Here is a 25,995-nt window from a genome sequence, read left to right on the forward strand (position 1 = left end):
TATCCATTTACTAAACCCATTGAATTAACTTCTTGGTCCACAGGCAGGCAATAAATACCCAGAGAGCATTCCCTGCAAATCAGAAACCAATGTTGGAAAGGATGCTAGCTCATCACAAAGCTCTTTTAATTAATATAAAACTATATTTCCTGTTTTACAGTATGTTTGTACTTCCTAAAATTCTACTTTTATGAACAGTACTACTGTGTAAATGCATGCATATACGCATGTACATAGATGAAGTGGACAGACGAGATGAGTCAGCTATTGATTTTTTGAAAAGCATTAATTTTTAGTTTTGCAACTGCACATTGTAAGTTAGGGTATTAATGAGATGCTGTCTTGGAGCAATTTCACCAAGTTTTACATGTTTCCTTTCATCAAGAATGAGGAAGTTGTTTTTCCCAGCATTGGCAGGACTAAAGAAGACCTTTGTCTTAGACGAACAGCATCAAACAAAGAGACTCACAAGGCTTACCCTCACTGTGCACACAACAAGTTGAAGAGCAATATCAAATCACATATACTTCTCAATTTACTCTAAATTTCTAATATCCTGCTCTTATCTATTTAGTATAGATTTGGATCCCAAAACAATATGCTACACATAGAGAAACATTTGCAGTCATATAAATAGGCCGTTTTACATTTTAAAATGGTAATAATATCATAAATGGGGTTACATTTCAAGGGAAGTGGCTTAGAGGTGACAGAGTAGATTGCATTTAAATATTCGATCTCTGCATGAAGTTTATGGCATATCTGTGTAGGGTTTCCACTCAGTCTGTGCCTCAGCAGTCTGAATTGGACAGATATTACTTGTAGTAAGTGGGGATGTATGCATAAGCATAGCTTGTGGTAGATTGGCTTTCATTTAGGAATGGTTCTGCCTTAAACTAAAAATACTCAGAATTGCTTGTAGCCACCCAAAACCCTACAATGAAAAAAGTGAACTGGTAAAACAGATGAATGGATAGACTAATGGGCAAGAGATAAATTGCTGGATTTGTAAGGTACAAGAAAAAAAATGGAAAAAAATCTTTGGCACATAAAAGTCAGTTTCACTGGATATACAGTATAGTGTGTCTAATGCAATTATTTCTTTGCAAAACCTCTCTGTGAACAATGTTTTACTAGCACTTCCAAAAATTACATTTTAAAAGCAAATAAATGATCACAAACGTGTGCTTTCTGGAAACATATTTGTATGGTTTCACAGACTTGTCAAAAAAACAGAAACAAAATAGAATCAGAACCAGAACAGTCACTTCTCAGATCAACACATGTAACTTTTCCAGTGTGCAAAACAGACAAATGGCATTTCACTCTACAGACGCTTGAACAACAGCTCAGGTTTGTATTTGTCAGCCTGACAGTTTGGAATGCGGTACTGTGAATCTGTAGCCAGTCACACCCCATTAAGTAGGACGTGTGAGGATTCTACAGCTCATTACATGGTCTGCCTCCTGTTATCAAGATGAACACTGCATAATTACTGTGCCCTGCTGTTTCACAATAACCGTGCTACTGCTTGTTCACATCTCAGTGTTTATGAGGGAGTAAGGTGCATAAGTTCTAATGTCTGCACTGTTTTCATGATTGCCAAAAATAAAGTCATACAGCACACTGTGTAATGCTTTAGCTCATCTGATATTTTTATTGCATAGCACACAGCAAAAATGCTGTGGTATAACTGCAGGTGGTTGGGGAAGGATATGCCTGAGGGCTTAAACATAGAGGGACAACCTACTGGCCTATAAACAAAGCCTCTGGGTATGCTATAACAATACCCATCATTGTTTTAAAAGCACTTAGAAAATACAGCTTGTCAAAATTTCTATTGACTTCCAGCTCTGAATTCATAATGAGAAACATCCATCTAGTACACTTTATGTATCTATTAATTTGTAACTTGCTTTTTATACTATAGAGTCACTAGTAGACATAGCCTTTCCTAAAAGAATCAGGCTCAGTGGGACACTAGTCCATGAAAGAGAAGATATATGGTCTTATACAGAGCACACCTAGAGTCTACTATTAAATGAACATCCACTGCACTTCACCAGAGAACTTGAGGAGAAAAACACAACGCAACATAAGAAGACTCACTACATACAGTGACCAGAGACTGAATCCTGATATACAGAGTGTACAGAGGCAGCATTAACCACTGCTACTCTTCTGTGATTTATTGAAAAATGATGTTTTCTTTCTTTGAAAATAAAAATGACAATTAACATTTAAGTAAAAGAGCAACCGGAGTAGAAAAATGTAGTTTCTTTATAGTTTATTCAGAGAATTTGATTTTAACAGCATTTGTAAAGGCCAGTTCTTTGAATTTGCTAATGTTTCATTTGCTCGTTCATTTCCAGACCTACTTATCCCAGCTGTACAGTAACAGATCAATGCAGGAACCAACCATGGAAAAAACATCGGTCCAACATCAGTGCCTCATGCCTTCAGGAAGCTGAGTTTGATTCTTGCATTTGTGATGTTCTGTGTGAGGTCTGTATGTTCTCCTTGAAATTTGTGTGACTTTTCCCCAGTGTTGTCCCATAACCTGAATAGACACATTAGGCTCACTGGAAGGTCTAAATTTTTCTAGTGCGATTGAGAGCAGTTTTGTGCTCGAGTGTGTCCTATATTGGACAAGAGCTCCATGCTAGCTTAGTTCCAATATTGTATCGCATGACCTTGTACATGGCTAACTTGGTTCAAGGAATGATTGGACAGACAGGCTAGTATTTTTAAGATTAAACGAGTGTATTTTTAATTTTTGTCTGCAGATCCCATTTCCCACTTTGTCTTCTTAACCATGGTTGCCCCTACCTAAACCACAAATACAATTACTCTAGTACATAAAAATGTTTACTAGCTAATACAAAAAACCTGTTCTTATACAACTCACATTGCACACCTCAGAATGTGGATTGTGCTTATGGTTTGTTTCTAAAATATACAGCTCTAAGTAACTGTCAAGTAAGTCAACAGAGAAGGCAGCACAGTTTTAAATGTTTCTTTTAACTGTCAGATAATTGTGTCTCCTGTATTAAAAAAATTATAAATTTAAAAAAAAAAAGTTCCCAGCAACTTTTGCTGCAGTTGCCATTTGTCAGAGACGGACAACCCTGTGGCCTTTCCACTAAACTATCATTCTTGTTAGCACTGGCAGAAGAATTGAAATATTTTAAATATTTATGAATGAAATGGTTTAATGAAACACTGTTTCACTACCCCTTTAGCTATCCCAACTGGTTCAACTCATGTTACAGAATGCAGACCGACCTTTCTCTTTCTATTATTTTTTACTGCCGGCAGTAAGACAACTGGCAGAGAAAATTGTGATAACAAGCAATGTGCTTAAGATTTTAAAAAGATATACTCGACTTTTAGTTGATAATTTATAAATATCTCACCACACATATGTGACCCAAAGAAGCCTTGCTATTTTCTTAAACTGAGCTATTTAGGGTAATCTATGGCAACTTCATTATTACAAAGGTAATCAAACTACGTGCATTAGGCTAGTAGTATGACAAAATCAGGCATGATTTACAAACATATCGGAATAAGCAAGGGAGAGTGACTACTACATAGTATAGATGGAGTTTTATTGACCTGTTCAGAAAGATAGCATTGCAAAGTCACTTTTAACTAGAGCTGTTTTCTTTTTTTCTAACAAGGTACTTTTTGCTAGGAATTGTGGTGGTTATAATTACAATTCCCAATGGGCAACCCTGGAAGGCAACACAGAAAACCGCAGTTTAAAATCAGATAACATTATTATATAATTCTGTAAAGGTGAAGAAAATATAGAACAATTATGGGTAACAAACTCTTGATTCTTGTTATAAAAAAAAGTGAATCCCATCTGCAAATGACCTGCTAATAAAGTACCCACAAGCTAATTTACACTGTCATATGTGATATCAAATTTAGACAGTTCTGAATGAAATTTATTCACTGGAGCATAGTACCATGTATGCCCTTAATTTGAAGACATCTTCTATTTTTACTAGGAAATTTTTATTCTTCCTCTTAATATATTTTCTACTTCTATTCAATTTACGTTAAGCTAACTGTCATACGGTGCTGCTGGAAAACATACAGTATTGAGCTTTGCTTTTTTGGCAAACCAGCAGGCATTACAAGCAGAAAAAATATGTTTCTTTTACCCCTGTTGTCATTTTTTCTACATTTTCTATGTTTTGTTACTCAATCCCATGAGGTTACAAGGCCAGAATGTTCCTGTATTCTTTACTGTCAAGGGAAACCTGCTTAAACCCTACATTGTAGGCAAGGACAAAACACAATAAAAGCGACGCCATCAATACTATATTAAAGGAAATTGCAATAGCGATGTAATTCATCAGCCAATATACGCTGACCAGTCCTGTCAAAGTTTCCAATAAGACAGAGAAATAAAAAAAATGATAAATGTGTGTAATTTTAAAATGGGATTTCTAATTTTGAGTCTGGAAAGGACGTCAGTCTGTCGCAACAACCACACACGCACTCACCCACACACAGCCACCTTCAAATGGCTAATTACCTACCACACACATCTTTTGGGCGGTGGGGGGGGATAAAACCAGAGTACCTAGATGAAAGCCCATGCAGATGCAGTGAGATATGGAAAAACCAGCACAGACAATAATGAAATGCGAGATTCAAACCCGTAGTATTGGACCCGTTTGTTGGTATGCCAACATACAGCCCTAAAGTCTTGAAAGTAAAATATAAAAAAATAAAAGCTTAAATTTACCAAAAGTAGCAAATCTTAAGGCCAGTCCTACACTCTTTTCTCACAGTGGTGGTTATTGGGACACTGGTATGGTCTTCCAGTTTTCCTGTTGGCCATTATTTTTACAACACCATTACACAGCAATGCACAAAGTACTGCACATTAACATAACATCTTGTTGCTTGCACTTCCCTGGTCAAGTAGCACTCTTTTTCAATTTTCATGGAAGTAAAATACTGTCAGGAAAGGAGACTATTGATGAAGATATAATATGCATGTTTATTTTACAACAATGTTTGAAAAGACTTAAATAGAATATGCACTTACATATTTATGTATGCAAATGCACACACTTATCATAAACTGCTCTAAACTTAATCATTTATGCTCTATATACAGTAGTAGTTTTGTGATTCCATATTGAAAGATAAATAATTGATTAATTTAAGTAACCACATGTTGGCACTGATGAAATTATGTATGTACATTTTAAAAGGTCAGAAATAGTTTTTTGCATTCCTCAGCTGTCCCATTCGACATACTTAATAATCAAAACCGGAAAACCAGACAACTGTGGATGTGACTCTGCTGGAGCAAAAGTATTAACCCAAAAGATAAATGGTGAAAGCATCAGCATGTATTCAATCAAAGTGCTTATTTCAAAGCACTTTAGTTAAAACAACACAGCTTGACATTAACCTACAGTAAGCACATAAAGCACTTGAACTCACAGAGTTCAGTCTGAAAAAAATAAACTAAATAAAGTTATATATTTTAAGAATTTTCAGAAAAATGTGTTTGTTTCATTCTGTCGGTGAAACAAACACACTCAAACTCAAAGGAGTGCTCGTACAAAGCCTCCCAAAGCAGAAAATATATTGTGACCTTTGATTCATCTTGTATAGGATTTAGACAGATTAATTGGATTAGTTAGATGATAATTTAGGGGAGTACAAAATCCTGCATATTTAATTAGTGAATACAATTGGTGGGTACTGGGAACAAAATCAGCCTCGGAGGATACTGTAACACCTGTAGTCTACTTTATGATGAATGTAATTTACATGTTTAAATGTATTCTGAAAAGAAAGAAAGAAAGAAAGAAAGAAAGAAAGAAAGAAAGAAAGAAAGAAAGAAAGAAGGAAAGAAAGTTGTCCATCCATGCATTACTTGCCTTTCAAATTAAATCGACAGTTGGAGGAAATATGAAATATGACAGCCTTTGTAACTTCCATTATCTTCTTGCTTAAAACTGTAAGACAGTTTCATCTAATATGGTAATACTTTACACAAAATGTCCATAAATACAGAGCACTTAGATACTAATTATTCTTTATTCCTTTTATAACTATGGTGAAATAATGAATTATTCAATTGCACCTAAACTGTAAAAACTGAGCAATGGTCTGGTTATGTACACAACTGCAGAAATGTTTGGAATAAAAATCAAATGTGTAATAAGCTTTGCTGACAATTTATTTATATACTGCATTATGAACACTGTCACTGTTACAGTTAACACTCCATTTACACAACAATTTACTGCAAAGCCATCCATCAATTTGCTATACCTATTCATTCCACTGCTTATTCACAGGGGCACAATCCTACCCAGCAGCATTGGTCATGCAAAGAACCTGTCGACCGCAAGGCGTACTCACATACAAACCCACAAGCACTCATACAGGTCCAGTTTAGAGTTACTGTTTAACATAATATACACATCTTTGGGATGTGGGGTGAAGGAGAGGAATTATAATAGTTAAAGAAGATTAGTCAGTCTAAGGTGTTGTAATGCAGTGGCACACGCAACAAGACACAAATATTAAGGACACTTGAATTTTTAATTTTAATATCGACATTCTATACTTAGAATTTGTAAGTTGTAGTTTTTATATTTTAAAGCACAAAAGAAGTGAAAATATAAAATTAAAATGAGTTTTTGTTTGAACAAAAAAATGCCTTCTGACAGTCTTCTGTAGAGCCAGTTCATGCAGGTGGCTCTAAAAGTCGAGATCATATATACAATAGCAAAAGGACTCTACATCATACTTTGCCCATTATCTTAATACATATACAATTTAAAAAAAATGAATATTAAAGTATTGGTGCAGAAAGCTTTTTACCTTATAAAATCTACCAGTGAGTTAGACAAGGGTGAAAGAAATAATCGTACTTTATTGCCTCTTTCAGTTCACTGAGACTTGTGGGCAATTATAACAAAAGTAAGTGTCATCCACTGTAATTCCCAGAAATTATACAGAAGTGTGAGGGCGAATCAATTAGTTTAGTGAATCTGTGAATTATTCACCAATTGAAATTCAATTTACTTAGAAGTAAGTTCAACCTCATACTTCAAAAAGATAAAGATTTTTTTAACTATTTTCCTGGGTAACTCATGCCTCTTTCACATTAACACCCTTATCAAACTTTCTTGAGATGACCATAAAAACGTTAGAATGAAGCAATAAGGGTCCTGTCTAGTTTCTGATGAGTGTTTTTGTTCCAATTACCATTACTTAGTGAGCACCACAAATTGCAAATTAAGTGGTGTCTAATTACCATGTGCTTTCACTGTGCTTTAAGGAGCAACCTTAACAGTAGAACCTTGAAGAGTACATCAGGCTTGCTTTTCATTAGCATATAAAGCTTTGACAAAGGTCATTTAAGTAAATAACAAATTATTAAATTCAACAGAAATGCTTGAAGAATATTTTTCTGATAAGCTTAAATATTTTTTAAATTCCATGTTTCCTTTCATAAAATGTAATTAAGCAAAATTCTAAAACTAAAAATCTAAAAGATCATATTAAATGATGAAAGCCAGTTAATGACAGTCAAAAGGATCCACATACTAAACTTTCTTCTCACGCTATTAATTTTTATCCGTGGCTGATTCTCCTAGGTTTTGGTTCATTTTCTTGCCCTGTTCTGAGAAGGACAGCTTCACTCTGCAGACTGTAGCTTGCCGGCTGCTTTACAGCCAAAGGGATCTTTGTGACTAATGGAATTTTACATACCTGATGTGGAAGCTGTTAGTGCCTCCAGCCAGTGCAGCAATGTTAAAAAGCCTGCCATAAGCGTACTCCAGTCATCCCAGAAATAAATTGTGCAATTCAACAAACATCAGAACCACCCCCCACCTCCTGCCAAAAGCACATGTAATAATGCCATAGGATTTGTGTTCTGAATCTCTTTTGTGGTCAATATTAAAACATAATCAATTAATTAATTAATGGTGGTGGCTTTTTCCATGCATGCAGGAATAAAGCACAAGTGTACAAGCCCCTGGGCCTGACAAGACTTTAGGTTCCCCCCTCTCCCAAACCCCTGGCCATTTCACTTGAACATGCTGCCTGCACATGCTCTTTAATAGTCGTATATTTTTTTATTTACATTGATGTTTTCTCAGCTTTAATCCTGCAAAACAGGGTGGCACTGGACTTTTGGATATGTCTGGAGGTTTCGGAATGGTCTGGATGCCGATGACACAAAATCACAGATTATTTGCATTTTTCATTTTGTTGCACATTTACATTTAGTCTGATCTGCAATGGACTGGTGCACCGTTCAAGAATTGTTCCTGCCTTGCAACGTATGCTGCTGAGATTCCCACAAACCTGGTCAGGATCAAGCCGGTTTAGAAGATGGATGGATAGATGTTTAACACCATATTATGTATAAACACCAGTAGCCTTCTCACAGTCTGGGGCACTGTCAATCAATACATTGCATTCATGACATATTTATGACATGAACATTTATGATGCTTCATAGGTTCTGCTCAGTTTGTGCTCTTTACAAACACACCATGACCAGGAAGTTCAAAAGACAGACAATTTGGAGGTGCAGCATGCAAAAGAGGAGGGGTTAATTGAGAATCCTATTAATTCAGCTGGTACAATTATAAAGCGCTGTATGCTTCAGGGTACCCAGAGTTCACAGGAGCCCTGAACAATTCCTGGAATGGCAATAAAACCTAAAAAATGACCTTTCGGGTCCAAACATCCTTACCACCACCCCTGAGTTCAGCTTCTGAGATTCGGTTGGTTTCACTTTCAAGAGACCCCCTTTGATCTTTGGGCCTGATAGGCCTGTTCAGGAATCCTTGTATGCTTGCATGCATTTGCATCAAATCTTTATGATGTTCTGTAGATTGACTACTGCCCAATACCTTTGCAAGGGCAACTTGCTTACTTCATATCTAAGACACCTGATTTATAACCTTTCAATCTGTTTTTTGACTATATGTTATCATTATATGTACAGTAGGTGTGCCTAGTTCAGCTGTTCTTTGCTTGGGAATGCAGCATTTAAATGTGTAATGTAGACTTCTGAATTTGCTTTCCTTCGTCTTTTTATTAAAGTCAACTATTTGCCATACCAGTACCAGGCACAACTCATTCCAGACTACATGTGTTTCCTAAGAAAATGTTTAACCCCTCCAGATGTTTCACACCATGTGATGTTTCCAGGGCCAGCAGTAGAATTTTTACTACCCTAGGCTAAGCTGTAAAAGTTCATATATATCTTTATACAACATTTTGCCACCATAAGCAATCACCTGGCTTGCCTATATGGTACAGCCCATCCTGGATTTATCTTGGTGAGGGGATGCTACACTTAATACTGCGCTGTATGCAACTGTTTTCATTCAGTTCCTGAAGTACCTGTTCCATCACAGACTTGTGAAGACACATCTATCACATCTAATTAGAATTATGCAAAAGACAATAACCAATCCCGGCAATTATACGGCACACTCATGGACACACTCATTCAGACTGGGACAGTTTAAAGTTGCAAGTTGTCCTAACATTCACTTCTTTGACATGTGACTACACATTGGCATGTTTAGAGAAAATATTTATTTCCCATACATTAAGCTACCAACATGTGAGAAATTCATTTTCAGTGTCATATTGTCCTAGAGGTTGTGACTTTTCAGAAAAAAAAAATTCAGTTTGAATCCTACACCTGAAAATTGCTTGCGTGGAGTCTGAATTTTTTTCTTCTGGTATTCCAGTTTTTCCCTCGTATATCCCCAAAGATGTGCAGATTAGGTTATGTAACTAGTGATTCCATAATGGCTCACAGATACATACATGAATGAGCCCAGCAAATAACTAGGTGTAGTACCCTGCCTTGCACTCAGTGCTGCCATGGTATGCTACAACCCTAAACTGATTCAAGCTGGTTTGAGAATTTATCCTATTTTAATTTTTGTTCTGTTTGGCTGCCTTCATTTATTTCTGTGATGAAGGACATGCTTAATTTATAAGCTCCTTTCAGCACTGCAGACTCAAATGTGTGTACAGTATATCAGATGCACATACTGTAAATTAAACAAGACATAAAAATAAAACTACTACACAACAAGCAAATGATAAATGTGTATTTTAGATGCGCACTTTAAGGGATGTTGCCATTTTGAGTGCACTGATAACCTGCAAGGGTATTCTGTATCCAGCACATGTGCACACAACTTGTAACTCTGTCCAGCACAAAAAATGTCTTTTAAAAAGGATGGTCATTTGTTCACTGTTTTTCATTCTATACTGTATAAGACTATTATGACAAAGCAAAAAATGCAACTAGGTCTTTGTTGTCAACCAGTGTAAAAGATGCCAACAGCCTTGTTTAATAGTATAGTCCAGTGGTATCTGATGGTATCAACTATCAAATGCTTAGACTTCAGGATATTAGATAGCCAACAAAATCACTCTTTTTTTGCCTACTCAACATCCCTGACTAATATAGGATTTCTAATCCGAAAACAAAGGTCTGATTATTGAGAATTACCAGAATTGCAGATAAGGGACAATCTTAGTTGAACCACATATTTAGGGTCACGCACATATAAACCCAACCCTGCATCCAATAAAAATAAAGAATGGCTTTCTGCTTTACAAAACTGACATTGTTCTCTTTCTCCAAAAAAAAAAAAAAAAAAAAAACCAATAAAAAAATAAAACAGGAATGCTAAAACACTTAAATAATGAAAGCATCAAGATCTTATATGTTACAACAGATGGTCAATCTATTTATCGACAAGTTTAAAATGTCGAAACTGAGTCACTCATATTCTCCTGAAATGGTCTGCAAATTCTGCACATCATCTATAAATTTTAAATAGGACCAAATGTAACAACTGATTTTTCTTCTGCTTATTAATAAGGGAGCAATAAAGTCAGCAGTGGACAAATTGAAATTGTCTTTGTTTCTGTAGCAAATGAAATAAATACAACAAAATAATACCATCATACGTCAATAACCATAACTTAAAAGTCTTTTGAATCTTCCTTATTGAACTCAAGAAGCATCCAGTTTAATGTATTACTGTGAAAAGGGAGACTGTGTCTATTGATTGCATTTCTCTGGTCACTGAAATTTCAGTCTATATGGCAAAGGTCAGCTGACCTCTTTGAACATAACTGGGCCCTGGAAAAAATCTGCTTTAAAAGTATGTAACTCCTGTAGTAGATGTCCCTTGATAAAACTAAAACACAAGTTTTCTTTTAATATTCTCCTGAGATTATTCAGCTTGCAAAGCTGTGTCATCTGTGCATTCACCATCATGTCAACAGCACTCCCTCCTCCCAAAATTTATACTTTTTAGTTTACTTCGCCCTGCTTTTACCTTTCATTTCAACTTTATGAGCACTGTTAAATCTCAAACAAGAAAAGGCTACAGAAAACATGAATCAAATCCTTCAAATACTTGGTGACTACAAGCATATCTAAAGACAATCATACATGGACTTTGCAAAACTAAACTGTTCTTTTGGAAAATTATCATTTCATGTTTCTAAGAAAATAGTGACAGTATGTGTGATTGCTTGCTATTTCTTCATCAATGTTAAAATAGTAACTGAAAAAATCTATGAATCTATCTATTAATTCTTTTGTGCTTTACAAATGATGTCTAGCCCTTTTTCCAAAATCTCATGTTTCATCACTGATAGAGAAAAGAGCTATTTATTATTACATAATAGATGTTTCTGGTGTGAATTGATTTTACTTCTGTTGGATTCCTTTCCATTCTAAAACAAAGGCTGATTTTTATTACCCAGCTGTGAGAAAGCACTGACTAAAGAGGCCTTGACGGGTGTGGTTCAACACCACTGCTCCACCCAAAGCGACAGCTCTGCAGGTTAGTATATAGGGGTGCTCACCTCTGGCAGTGGCATGCCGTTGATGATGAGATCGGGCTGCTGAGGGCCCTGGCCGGTGAAGGTGTGGTGAAAGCCATGGTTGGGGGCTGCGTTGCGCGAATTCTGGTTCTCCACGTTGAGGAAGGTGCTTTCAGTGCGCCGGCAGCCTAGAGGAAGGCTCTGCTGGTGGTAGTCGAAGTAGTTGAGTGAAGAGGTGAGCGACGAGCAACTCACCACATTCATCTTGTCTGTCTCCTCCACGTCCCGAGGCACCAGCCGGATGTCATTCTTGCTGATCTTCTTTTTCTTGTTAGATTTCTTCTGGTTCCCGTATGAATACTCCGCCACCCTGTTTAAACAAAGGAGAAAGGGCAAGAGGGAATCAAATTTAAAGTTTTCTTCTTCTCCACTTGTAAATAAAAGGCAGAGTTGTTAGATTAGTTACAGATTTAGTAAAGTCTATATTCTGATTTGAATCCTGTTAAATTACCGGCTAGGGAGTGCTAAGTAGGCCATTGAACCTTATTTTAAACTGATATAGAAGTCATATTGAAGATGATAAAATTTGCCCTTTGAAGTGTCTAAAGCCCTTTAAAAACGAATAACAACATATCATGATTACCACTGCGCATGCTGTCTAATTATATAGTACCTGTATATGGAATTTGTCAAAGCATAAAGTAATTGACATTGCACATTAACACCAACTGCAGGCAGCTGTTGAACTGACATATAGCATACCATATGTATTTTCATCAACATGAAGTTGTTCATGTTATGGAAATGTTATTCACCAATTTATTGATAAGATGACTTGCTGTAGAAAAGAAATTAATCCACGGATCATCATAGGTTTTAATTCGTTGTTATCTAAGTAATCAAGCAAAATAAATAAAATGTAAAAAGCATATAATATAGTTGAGAAAATCAAAATATTACTTTCTTAATACTACAGAATGGAGCTTTATACGAGTAATATGAGTATCACTTTTTAATGCGCCGACAGCCAGATTATGATATGATTATATTTTCAAATTCCACCCTTTTCTTCCCTACCATTGCATTCTTGAGAGTATACAGTATATATATGTGAGTGTGTGCTCATTTTACTAAATAGCGGTAATATATTTGTTTGCTGTCTAAATAAGTAGTGTTAACTGTTGAACCCAAGTCATATAATGTATAAGCAACAAATTACTTATTATGTTTTCACACAATTAAAAAATGGTCATCATCAAAACATTTAAATCCATAATCCAACTAAACACCTGGTTATTAAATCAACATCTTTTAAGTACCTGGGATGAAAAGTGGCCTGACTATGTGTACAGTATATCTTATCTGTGGCATTGACTATTGAAGAAGATAAACTTGAAAAGCACATTTTCCTGAATATTAAGTTTTGATTTCCTACTCTTTATCCAATAACCTGCCATTGTTATACAACTAGTTTTATTTAAGCTGGCCTTTCCAGTAATGGAGTACAGCATGTAAAGCCTAATTTAGTTATTGATTCAAACTGTCTGCTACTAACTATGAAGAACATTGTTCAGCAGAGATGATCTGCCCTTGCAGATTTTCCAAATGTATTTAAGTAACACAGGGAAGGCTTTTTGTCCGGATTTATATAATAATGAATTTAAGTTACTTCTTAAAACATGTTTACAGTGTACTCATATAGACTGAGTGCAGATTTTATATATATAACACACTTGCACATACAGTATATATAATATGTTACTTACTGTACATAGCAGTATACAATGCATAAATTATATTACTTATTATATGAAGAATGTGCACACTCATAGTATTTTGCTTCTAATTACAAGCTTTAATAATTCTTTGCACTTTCTACCAGATGTCTCCAAAGACTTTTGGAAGAATAGCAGCACTGTCATCCAGACATAAGTAATAAACATTCTGTTTTAGCTACAAAGATGCAGAACAAACGTCATGTGACCTGAAGCAAATGGCTAGTGAGAGACTGTGGTACGGAATGTGCCTAATCATTATAAATCTTAATGATAATTGGAATATAAATAATTTAACAGATAGTTGCTGCACAAGACAGACAGGACAGTAGACTGACTCCATGGAAAGGAAGCTGGCAAAGAAGAGCACAGAAGGGTCTCACCACACAGCAAACCACAAAGGAACTGAAGAGCTAGTTTATTCACCCTTTAGTTTTTGAGTATGTCCTTTCACCACAAGAACTCATAATAGAACCCAGCAACCACAATCACATTGTTTCACAATTATCTGTCTGTGAAAAGCCCAAGGCAGATTTTAATGAAGAAGCATCTGACAGCCAGATACATGAACTCACAAAGGTAGCCAAAAATGACAGAGAATGTGTCAGGTAATGCACGCAATTACAACACCTGCTTCCAGGTGTTTAGGTTTACCTTTACAATATCTAGCTTGAGGCCAGGAAATACTGCATGTTATTAATCAGTTTATACCATATTTGTTTCCTCATTCCTGCACATTTATTTCAGAATTTACATTAAGAAGGGAACACATTTTTAAATTGTTCATTTCATATTGTTTAGTCATCCTCTACATGCAGTACATAATACTGATGCCACAGGTGCCACATATCTTGTAAACAAAACTGAACTACTGCCAAATGCATAACATTTGGAAGTCACATTAGAAAAAATACGTCTGTTAGATGAATTCCTATATTTCCCACTGCTTTTTGGATTTTTTCAAATACGACTAACTATAACAGCAAACTAAAAATTACATTCTGTAAATGGTAAGTTAATTCTGAATTTGAAATCGAGTCATGTTCTATTTAAATAATCCACCATATTTTTCATTATAATTTTTTGTACTGATTATGTAAAATGTGCAATTACTTTTAGCAATGTATTCTGTTAATGTGTTTTAGATGCTATTAGAATTTTTTTAAGGTAGTCAAAAGAAGGTTTGCTATTTAGATATTGAAGTGAAAAAGGCCGCATTGACGATAACAAGAAGGTAGGAACTAGGCATGTGCTGCTGTAGAATTAGACACATATATAAAGCCTCATACTGATCACTTGAAGTTTATGAGAATAAATAATATTAAAATAATATAAAATGAACATGTTTGTGTATGTTTTAAAGATTTAAGGTGTATATTATAAAAACCTCTGCTTTATTAACCGCCGTAGATAGATAGATAGATAGATAGATAGATAGATAGATAGATAGATAGATAGATAGATAGATAGATAGATAGATAGATAATTTATTTGTGAAATAAATAAATGCTGAAATTCCAAGTGCAGGAGTCTTTAGTCATTTAATCAAACTAATTTTCAATTAAATGTTTTCTTAAAAAGTGTTCTCTTTAGAAAATAGGTGATGAGCAAATGCCCATATTCATAAAAAATATAGCATAAAACAAGTAATCTGTCATAATAGGCTGGTTACTGACATCAGCACAGTCATTTCACACATAACTACTTCATTTACTGTAGCACAGTTTTACTGCTGCTGCCTCAATACCCCAGTGCTGTGGATTCTAATCCCACCTCGAGTGGATTTTTAACGTTCTACCCGTGTCTACGTGGACTGTTCTTTTTTTCCCTCCTACGTGGAAAACTGGCTAATTCGCGACCCTAAAGTGTTGCCTTGTGCGTGAATATGGCAAAGTGCAAGAGTGTGGCGCCACGCCTAGGCTGCAGCAGGAGATGGCTCCAACCCCGGCAACCTTAAACAGAATGAAGAGAGCTGGGTAATAAAGAAATAATTATGCTATTCGCAAAAATAAGAACATACTATGTCCTTTTCACAGTTTTGGTAACACAGTGTACTCAAGGCAGGTAATACATTACTAGAGTAAATCGGCGGTATTCTTTTCTATATGCAACACTTACACGTCACCTTCATTCTGAAGGAGGGCTTTTATATTTGACAACATGTTGCTAATTTAATTCCCTGAAGTGCATTTTTGTTGAACGTTTTTCTTTGAAGCTGCAAAGGTTGAACAAACCGTGAAATTTCAGCCGTACTACCCAAAGCATATAATAACAGAGCACAGGTATTCATTACGGTCATTCGTTGGGTAAAGGGTTTCGGTGACACTTTCTACTTTGCGCGTCTTGCCAAGCCAGTCACGTAAACTGCTCACGGCGTATGCCGCTGTCCTTTCTCGTCGCCATTCACTAGGATACTACATGTATAATTTGCTGTGTTGGAATGTGCTTTTCAGCAATTATCACTGAAATTTCCGGTCTAATCAGAATAAACATGAACATCCAGTTGAAACCAAGAGTGTGTAACTAAATCCATCAATACACTGTGGCATTACTTTGTGCGTTATTATTTGTTCGTATATTTACAATTCACTGCATCCTCCCATGTAAACTTGATTGATTTCTGTTCTGATTGTAAGTTTATTCATGGGCTACGGTCAAATAAAAAAGATGTGCAGCCTCATTGTTTGAAGGATGTATTTCTTTTACACCCACAGAAATGGCAGTAATGTACATAAAATATATTATGGCAGCGGTGTAAATCACGTGATATAAGCAGAATAAACAAACACGTCTTACAAAAATATGCGTATTCTGATCAGGCTTGTTTTCGTTATTATTCATTAAATAATAATAATAATATATTGTTACTATTATTTAATAAAGATCTGTGTAAAATGTAGTGGACATCAGCTATAATGATATATGAAGAATATATATATAGACACAGAGTCATCGGTTAAAAGTCCGGTTTTTTCCTTCTACATCAAAAAAAGGTTAGGTGAACGGGTAACTTCTAATTGTCCCGTTATGAACACGTCTGATGAGGTACATGTGCGCGCCCCGTGATGGAGCTGCCGCTCAGTCCAGCAGTGATTCCGCCTTCCAGCCAAGGCACCGGTTCCTAGATACTGGGTATTTGGTGAGCATTTTTAACAAATACGTTCATTTTGAGGGCATTTTCAGTCACTGGAAAGAAAAAGTTGGTGTATGCTTCTGGTTCTTTCCGGTTGTTTGGTTTTGAATTAATAAAACGGTCAAATAACGCACCATACATTAGTCCAGTGATTGCACTTCTGGTGCATTATGGCCTTTTAAGCGTGTGCAGAGTTGCTTTCTAAATGTGGAGTAAGCTTTCCACTCAGGCAGTCAAATAAGCTGCAACCAGTCAGTCATGCAAATGAACTATTTATGCCCAGTAAACCGTATAATGTTACACTTTTTACCATATTAACTAAAATACATATAACAGAACACATATATAAAAAAGGACTTTATCTGACAATTTTCATCGTAACTGTTCGGCATGTGATAATCAAGCTCTACATGTGCTCTACATGTGTTTGCTGGGTATCTGGCAGAATTCTACTACTACAAATACTACAGCTACACGAAGTGGAATAGTGATGCATAACGTCATAAAAAAATAAGTAGCCCCCCTTCCCCCCAACACACACGCACACCTTCCCACGGCAGTCAAGGGGGCGCACAGTTATATTTTTGCACCTTTCGGAAATGTTTTTTCTTTTGCAAAAACTTAAGCACTTGCTCGTTTACATGTGCCCAGTGCATGCTAAAGCTTTGAAAAACACTCGTGGAAATACAAACGTGAAAGCTTTCTTACCTGCAGTTATATGTCCTTATCTCCTTGTTGTCTCTTTTACACTTGACCGCCACAAAAATCATGGTGACAAACAAGATAGCAGCAATCGAGCCAAGTGCGATGATAAAGATTAGGGAAAGATTGACCGTGCCTATAGACTCCTGAGGATCCACCGCTGGGGAGAGATAGATCTGAATCAGCGCCGATGCTGACAGGGAGGTCTTGCCGTGGTCATGAGCCACCACAATCAATTCATATATGGTCTTAGCGTTCTCCCCGAAGGTCCTCGTGGTTCGCACCTCTCCGTTGACTTGATCAATTTCAAAAAAAAGCTCTGTCCCCTTCAACAATAGAATACGACAGCCTTCCATTTTCCCCCTCGTCATAATCATCAGCTTTCACCGTTGTGACCAAAGAGCCTATACCTGCATTTCTGGGAATTGAGACCTCAGCTGTGCCGTTCACCAGAGTTGGAGCTGTCAGGACAGGTGTGTTGTCATTCATGTCTAGAACTATGACCCGCACAGTAGCATTGCCGTCCAGGGATGGGTTGCCCCCATCTTTCGCTGAAACTTTGAATTCAAAGGATCTGGTCTGTTCATGGTTAAATGATCTTAACGCATAAATGTCACCAGAGTCACGATTAATTGACACATATGTAAAAACTGGCATGTCCCTAACTTGAGACGGCACAATCTCGTAAAATACTGTACCATTTAAACCTAGATCTGGGTCCGTTGCTGTCACTGACAGCAGGTGAGCCCCTGGAGTGTTATTCTCTTTTACAAATATCTGATAGTAGGGCTTTTCAAAAAACGGATGGTTATCATTTTCATCTGTAACCTTAACAGTAAATGATTTAGTGGCCTGCAGGGAAGGGTTGCCGCTGTCTTTGGCAAGGATGGTCAAGTTGAAAGTGTCCTGTTGTTCTCTGTCTAGCTTCCCGTCCACTAAAATGGTGGAAAAGCTTTCATATTCTTGTAACCTAAAGGGGACGTTTCCTAGGAGTCTGCACTGCACTCTCCCATTAGCCCCAGAGTCTCGATCGGAGACCCTAACAAGCGCGATCACGTAGCCAAGGGGCGCGTTTTCGCTTACTTCCACCATCCCGCTGTTCACTGACAATAAATTGATGACGGGAACGTTGTCGTTTGCGTCCATCACGTTCACGGTCACTTTGCAGTGAGCAGGGATGGAGTTGGGTCCTAAATCTTTGGCCTGCACGTCGATCTCATAAATATGCATCTCCTCGTAGTCTAAAACTCCACTGACCATGATCACCCCAGTGCGTGGGTCAATCTTGAAGACTTCCCTAGTTTTCTCTGACACATAACTATTAAACGAATACAACACTTCTCCATTAGTGCCTTCGTCCGGATCTGTTGCATTTAGATCAATTACTAAAGTGTTTAACGGGGAGTTCTCCATCACGTTTACCGTGTAGACCGGCTCGTCAAAAACTGGATTGTTATCATTAGAGTCGATCACTTTAATATTAAGTTCCACTGTTCCGAAATTGGGGGGCTCACCACCATCCAGGGCGGTGATCACGTAACTGTAATGAGACTGTGTTTCTCTGTCTAAGGGCTTCTCCACCACTAGCTCTGCGATGCGCGTTCCATCACCCCTGCTTTTAATTTCCAGTCCAAACAAATCATTTGGTGTGATTTCGTAGGTTTGTACCCCGAAAATACCCGAATCAGGATCGTTGGCTCCTTCCAAGGGGATCCTTGTCCCCGGCGTTGCGGTTTCTGATATTTCCAGATCTATATGGTCAGTAGGGAAACTGGGTGCGTTATCATTCATATCTTTAATTTCAACTTTAATCACGCACACTTCCATGGAGACGGACATCACTTCCAAAGTGATAATACATTTCGGGTTCTGCCTGCAAAACATATCCCTGTCAATCTTCTGTTTGGTAACCAGCTGACCAGCGGAATTGATGTCCACCAAGTGCGGCGCAGAGTTGGAGATGACCCGAAGGGCTGGCTGCCTGAGATCAACCACAAACCCTGCATCTTTCGCATCCTTTGCAACATGTGCTATCGGCGTCCCTGCTCTCTGCTCCTCGTCCACGGAATATTTCAGGTTGATAACAGCTTCTACCAGAGTCCAACACAGCAGAAAAAGCGGTAGAATCTGTAATAAATCCATTACATCTGCCTGGCACAATACTTGTTGATTGTGATATTGCCTGTTATTTTGAATAACAGTAACGCTGGGAATTCATGGCTGATTATCGGCGCTTCTGTTTAAATCAAGGTGTAAACACCCATGTTGCACTTGCATTAAAAGTTATTGACAATCAAGTTGCGGATAAAAATTGTATCAATTTTACAAGGAAAAATGCAGTTCAACCTAATATAATTACCAAGCCACTTCTCGGTCTCAGTTAATGTGCCAGGGTTTCATTTTTATATGACTGTCAGTTCATTTTCATATTATTATCCGTCCAGCATCATGACATTATGGGAAGATATGAAAAGGGGCACTGATAAAAATTAATACGAAGACAATTTGCTTAATCATACAACCGTTTGTTTTTTCCCCTCCAAATTTAACTTTGAACCGTAAAAGGCGGTGGGTGTTTAAATGAAATCATGTTTATAAACTGTTAGACTAGACTTTCTAATGAAAAACTATTTAAACGATAACAGAAAAATTGTGCCTAGTTTTAGGTTTAAAGCAAGCATATTGAACCCGGCAAGGGAAAGCAACTCATAAAAACCTGGATTTGAAAATGATTTCCTCTAGTACGAGTCTTAATGTACGATTCTGCTAATTCGGTCCATCTAAAGCAAATGCTGCTTATAAATATTTACACATATATTTGTATATGCGTGTGTTCATAAGCATACATGTTTAGGAAAAGGCTGAATATATTTTTGTTGGTTGCTAAGATTAGCGAAGTCCATTGTGCATATATGTCTGTGATAAGTGTGACGATTTATAATTGTGCTGTTGCTGAGCAGGTGCACAACGAGAAAGCTTTCTGATTCAGATCCACATCTACACGAAAATTCTATATCCAGTCGTGCAAATTCAACCTGAGATCTTCACAGCATGCAAAAGACGCTGTTCAAGCACGCCTTTATGCTCCAGCCTAGTCCAGTTCAGTCTAGTGCTGAATTATCCAATATTACCCGTTTCACAGAATTATGCTCCTTCAGCTAGGACTTGCAGTTGATGTCTCTGATATAGAAAAGAGGATCCTCCTTTGCGTTAAATGCAGTTTGTGCGATATCCTGTCCTGGTCCGGTTAAAAATGAACAAAATCAAGAGGCTGAAAAACGATGCGAAGAGTGAATCTTGCTTAAAAAAATAAAAGAGGATAAAACAAAACCAAAATCCAAGTAGCCACAATGAAATTCCAGTTCGAAAATGGGGGAGCAAAAGAGACAGTATGTTTTTCAGTTGTGCATCTGACTCCAGCCTGCTCTCAGCTTGCATCTCCAGTGCAAACTGCCGGCTGCACAGCCCAGCGCCTGTCGCTCAGTCTCAAGACCCGCACCCGCCTCAGCCAATCAGAGGCCACACCCGAGGGATTGATTGGCTGGTGGGCGGAGTCGAGTGCAGCTGCAGCTGAAACTCGGCAAACTTCCCTGCACTGTTTTTTTTCTGCTGCTTCAAAAGGCTGTGTGAAAAGATTGCATTATAATGGCCATTCTTGAAGATTTGTTCGCCAGAGGATTTGCCCCACAACCACTCCGCCCTTATTTTTTGCATTCATTCATTCATTGCGTATGACTGGCTTACTTTGTTGCTGCTTTTGCATTTACACGCTTCAACTAGAATTTTTTAATTTATACTTTTTAGGAAGAAGACCAGAGTGGCGTATGACTTATATGGATTCCCGTATCCTTTCTGAAATTGTAACAGACACAAACTTTTTTTTTGCGGTAATACTCTATTTTATATTTTTGGTAACTGAAATAAAATCTGTGTGTTTTTATACGATCCGAAAGGCGGTTTGCGTTGCGAAAAAAAAATAACCGAAGTCGGACAAATATGGGGTTAAGGCGTCAGCACCTTGGTATATCCTGAAAGTTAAAGACCGATATTTAAATAAGCCCTTTTTGGCAAAGTTGAATGAAAACGGCTTGCATGTTTCCTAGTTCCGACTTCGCATCGGGCAGAAATCCAAGCAGCATTTATTTCAATGAAGCTGTACTCTGAGCAGCACCTCGGAGAGCTGCAGCGCGTCTTCTTCCCTTCTTTCCGACTCTCTAAGGCAATCGCCACGGGGGGTCGATGGCTTTTTTCTTTAGCCGTTTTGTCTTGTTGAATCGGGATAAAAGATTTTCTTAGGGAGGGGAGGCGTAAGGGTTCATGGGGGGGGGGGGGGGGGGGGGGGGGGGGGGGGGGGGGGGGGGGCGGGTTGGTGGGTGCTGCTAGAAGGGCTGGGCAATGATAGGTTGAAGCATCTGTGTTGTCGTTTAAACTCCTTAAAATGATCGCATTATTAGGTCGTTATTGGCAAAACCAATAGCTAAGGGGTTCAGATTTTAATAACGACTAAATCGAACAACCGCCCTTAAATCGATAACATATACCTTTTTTATTTATCTTCAGGAAATATTTTTGGGGAGCCTTGTTAGCACATGCAATGCACACATTTATAAAATACGTGACGACGCAGTCACGTATTTTAATTTTTCATAATTCAAGCTCATTATCCAAGGTCTATATTTCAACGCATTGTCACAGAATGAATGCTCTCTTACGCTCTCCATTGCCTGCTCTGTTTTACATTGACAGTTTTTACTCTGGGTGACATTGTAAATTGTGGAGACATTAAAACAGACTATAAAATCTGGGTTTCACACAAAGAGCACTGACTACACAATATGAACCCGGCGTGTATTGAGCTGGATAAAATACAGCCTCTGATGTGGAAAAGGCGAAAAGCCAAACACAATAGGTACATAAAAGCGCCACAGGCTCATTGCCACCAGAGAAATGATCGTCCTTGTTTTCCACTGAAATTATACGTATCTTGCTGAAAGTACTGCTAACAGTATATTAAGTCTACAAGTCTCCTCTTTGTTTCGGGAAACACGCGAAATTCGCCTAATTATACTTGATAGCGCACAGTAGAATAAAGCGGCTTTTGCTGAAAAGTTCCAAAGCATTCATCACTCTTTCTGTTCGCATTGCCGCTCCTGATCAGAATATAAATTAACGCTTGACGAGAATGTTGCCTCCCTCGTCTCTTTATCAGCTTTATGATGGCCTTTATCTCATTTACACACATGCATACGTTATATAATGTATATATACACACGTACATATCTATATCACACATCTCTATATACATACATACATACAGTAGATGTTAGCGTGTGCGTGTATGCGCGCAGTGTACAAGTATCATTGGTCAATGTGCATGTTCCTTATTGGAGGGTGAAAATCGGGAGTGATGAGAAATCATCCTTTAGATGGGAGCAGCCACTATTAAAAGCATTTTGCAATAGTATTAAAGGCGAGTTCATCAGTAATGGTTAAAAGCAAGTTAATGTTGCTTTTACACATTTACGGGCGAAATTCTTAGTAAACGCTAAAGCAATTAGACACGTATATGTGGTTTGACGGCGATTTTTTTTTACATACCAGTGCTCTCTGGATTTTTCATGTGCAGCAGGTGGTTATAAGACGCAGTGAGTGGTGGCTTCTCGACTTTTTACATAGTCTTCAATTAATGAATGTAGTTTTGTATTAAAGATAATGGTCAGTATCACTGATAAACATTAAACAGTTGTCCAGATTTATTGACCTGTCTTTTAAGCAGTCTTCTTTTTCTAGAATAAAATTAAGATGATCTCGTTTTGCTGTGATTTAAGCACTGCACCAGTGTCTTCATATCACCTTTTATTTCTGATGGTTTATATGGTATATTAACAGCAATACATAGAGTAAACTTTCTTTAGTGTCCACTTATTTTTGTAAAGATTCCAGGATGGTGATTTATGATTATTATATGAATAACTTTGTTTATTGTGTTTGCTTTTATTGTTTTAAGAATGTTATAAGTGCTTTAAAGTATATAAATATGCATGCTTAATGTAAGTTTACCACTACTGATATGTTTCCTTATGGATCTGTAATAGTTTATAAATAATTTATTTTACAGTTAAAATATTATTCTGATATATACCATATACAAATGTGTGTTATGTTTATTAATAATACAGACATATATGGAATAAAACTGATTTTATTATCTGGCTATTACTATTTTTATTTTGTGTGCAGTATACCTTAAAATGCTATTGTCCAATAAAAGCATACCAAATTAACATTGATTGATTGACTGAGTTATTGAAGTCATATTTATTAGCCTCAACCTTTATACTTAGATGACCTATTTTTGTGAGTCCTTTTAGTTGCAATACAGTAATATATTGATTGATAGCAGTTGAAAGGTGAAATCTAGAATAAATTAGATTACCAAAGTGAAACTTCTGTATTTTTAAACCCTATTTGTTCTCATACACCCACATGTAAACACTGTAGTATTCATCCATCCATTTTCTAAATTACTTATGCAGATCAGGTGTGTGGGAAACCACTGCTATGTCAACAGCACTGACTGCAGAGTGGGAACCAACGCTGCACGTCATACCAGTACATGACATGGCACACTGACATACACTTACACCTATTTTAAGTCACACTGGGTCAATATAGAGTTGCCAACAAACCCATCACACATCATTTTAATGTGGACTGAAAACTGGAATACCCATAGGAAAACCAACACAGACAGTGACTGATTTTAAAAGCATGGGCATGATTCAACCCCAGGATTCTTGTACTAAGAAACAAGCACATAAAGTACTAGTGCAAAAATCTTTTCTTCATTGACCCTTCAGTTTAACTGTAGTTATGCTATTATCTTATGAACAGGCCAAATACAAAATGTTTTTTGAAGAATGTTTGATTTTTTTGTGTACCCTTTAAAAATGTTTTACAGTACTTGAGAGACATACTTCCTTGGTTTAATGGCTGAGATGGGTTGTAGAAATGCCACATTTTGACTAGCTTCATAAAAGAAAATAGGTTTATATCTTGTTTCATATATGGCATTTCATTTTTCTTCTTAAAGAAACATTTAGAAATGGGTAGAGTATAGTAAATCAATTTGGAAATCTCATCTTAACTGTGCTATGTTAATATCACCTACTCTGCATTTTCAACTGGTCCCATATTCTTTACTGAAAGGGGTGGTGTGTGTTCTGGCTCTAAACAAGCCCATCACTTTCAACTTTTTCCCACATTTTATCCCTTTTTCAGCACAGAAGAATCCATGAAATTTCATATTGAAATTGAATAAAGTCTGGTTGGAGTAGATAAACGTTTAGTGCAGGACATTTTAGCAGTGTTTGGGATTCTGTTTGACCAGACCAGTAGGCCAGGTCGAAGCTATTCAAGCTATTTCACTGATAACCAGTTTGGCCAGAATGGACTAAGTAATTCTAAGTAAAGTGGAAAGTCCGGTTTCCTAGCAGAGAACAATGATTTGAGGAATGTATTACTGAATCCTTTGTTTTCAGCTAAATAAAATTAGATTTCAAAGAGGTGCTGTTTTTAAGGAATCCCATATCAGGAAAACATCCATTATTGAATAAAAACATATGCAGCATCCTTTGAAGAAATATGCACTTTGTATTTGCTGTTGAACTCTTGTTCATTTATAATATAATTGGAAAGTGTTGAAAGAATAAGCTGTGTTTGATAACAAAAAAAAATTGAATCAATATACTGCCTTTCAATTGGATCAAACACATTTCCTAATGTAAGTACAAATTCCAGTAATGTTTGACACTACTCAAGAATGATCTTCCAGTTTTATTTTTTTTTTCTATTACCAATTTCCTTCCTAGACTTCATACAAAATTACAAAGTAAACTTACTCATTTCTGTGTTAATGACATTATAAAATCAGTTTAACTTTTTACAGAGAAAATAACTCATTTTATCAAAGACTTGCAATAGGGAAGAGTTCACAAACCTATGTGTTTTTAACTATGCCCATTGCAAGCAAAAGTTCTGTATTTTATGGTAATGTATTAGAGCAAATGACGGATATGCAAACAAATGTGTGACTATATGAGAATATACATCATTTCATGTTAAAATATTCAGAAACCCTTTAACCAAATCAGTAAAATACCCATAGTGTGCTGTGTAGTCCTGGAAGCCATCATGTCCGTCACTCAACCAGGCATCATTGACATCAGTGTAAACAGAAGGGACTCTTAGAGGATGAAATGCTTTCAGGTTCAACCAAACCTCATCAGCTGAATCAAGGCTAGTGTTCTTCCTCCTGAACCCATCTTTTTGTAGTGCACATCTTCCTTTTTGTTAGCCATGTGACCAATACTAACATTCGGTTGTAATAAAGTTTGATTTGCCCTGATTTGATCTGTCTATATGATTCTGCTGATCTGTATATTCCTCTGTACAAAAGCAGATTCTGTCCAGCGTCTATGAGATAGTATGGCCATACTACTGTCAGAC

General features: G+C 37.0%; 1 protein-coding gene across 1 annotated transcript in view; it reads right to left on the reverse strand.

The window, feature by feature from the left end:
• The window catches only part of pcdh19 (protocadherin 19), a 131,413-nt gene extending 110,463 nt beyond the window's left edge, over positions 1–20,950 (reverse strand). Inside the window, 3 exon segments of the mRNA XM_028815926.2 lie at positions 11,920–12,247; positions 17,494–17,801; positions 17,803–20,950. Of these exon segments, the coding sequence (XP_028671759.1) occupies positions 11,920–12,247; positions 17,494–17,801; positions 17,803–19,629 (2,463 nt within the window). The 5' untranslated portion in view covers positions 19,630–20,950.
• Positions 20,951–25,995: the final 5,045 nt, after the last annotated feature.

Source organism: Erpetoichthys calabaricus, chromosome 12, assembly GCF_900747795.2.
Source record: "Erpetoichthys calabaricus chromosome 12, fErpCal1.3, whole genome shotgun sequence".
NCBI classification, from domain to species: Eukaryota; Metazoa; Chordata; class Cladistia; order Polypteriformes; family Polypteridae; genus Erpetoichthys; species Erpetoichthys calabaricus.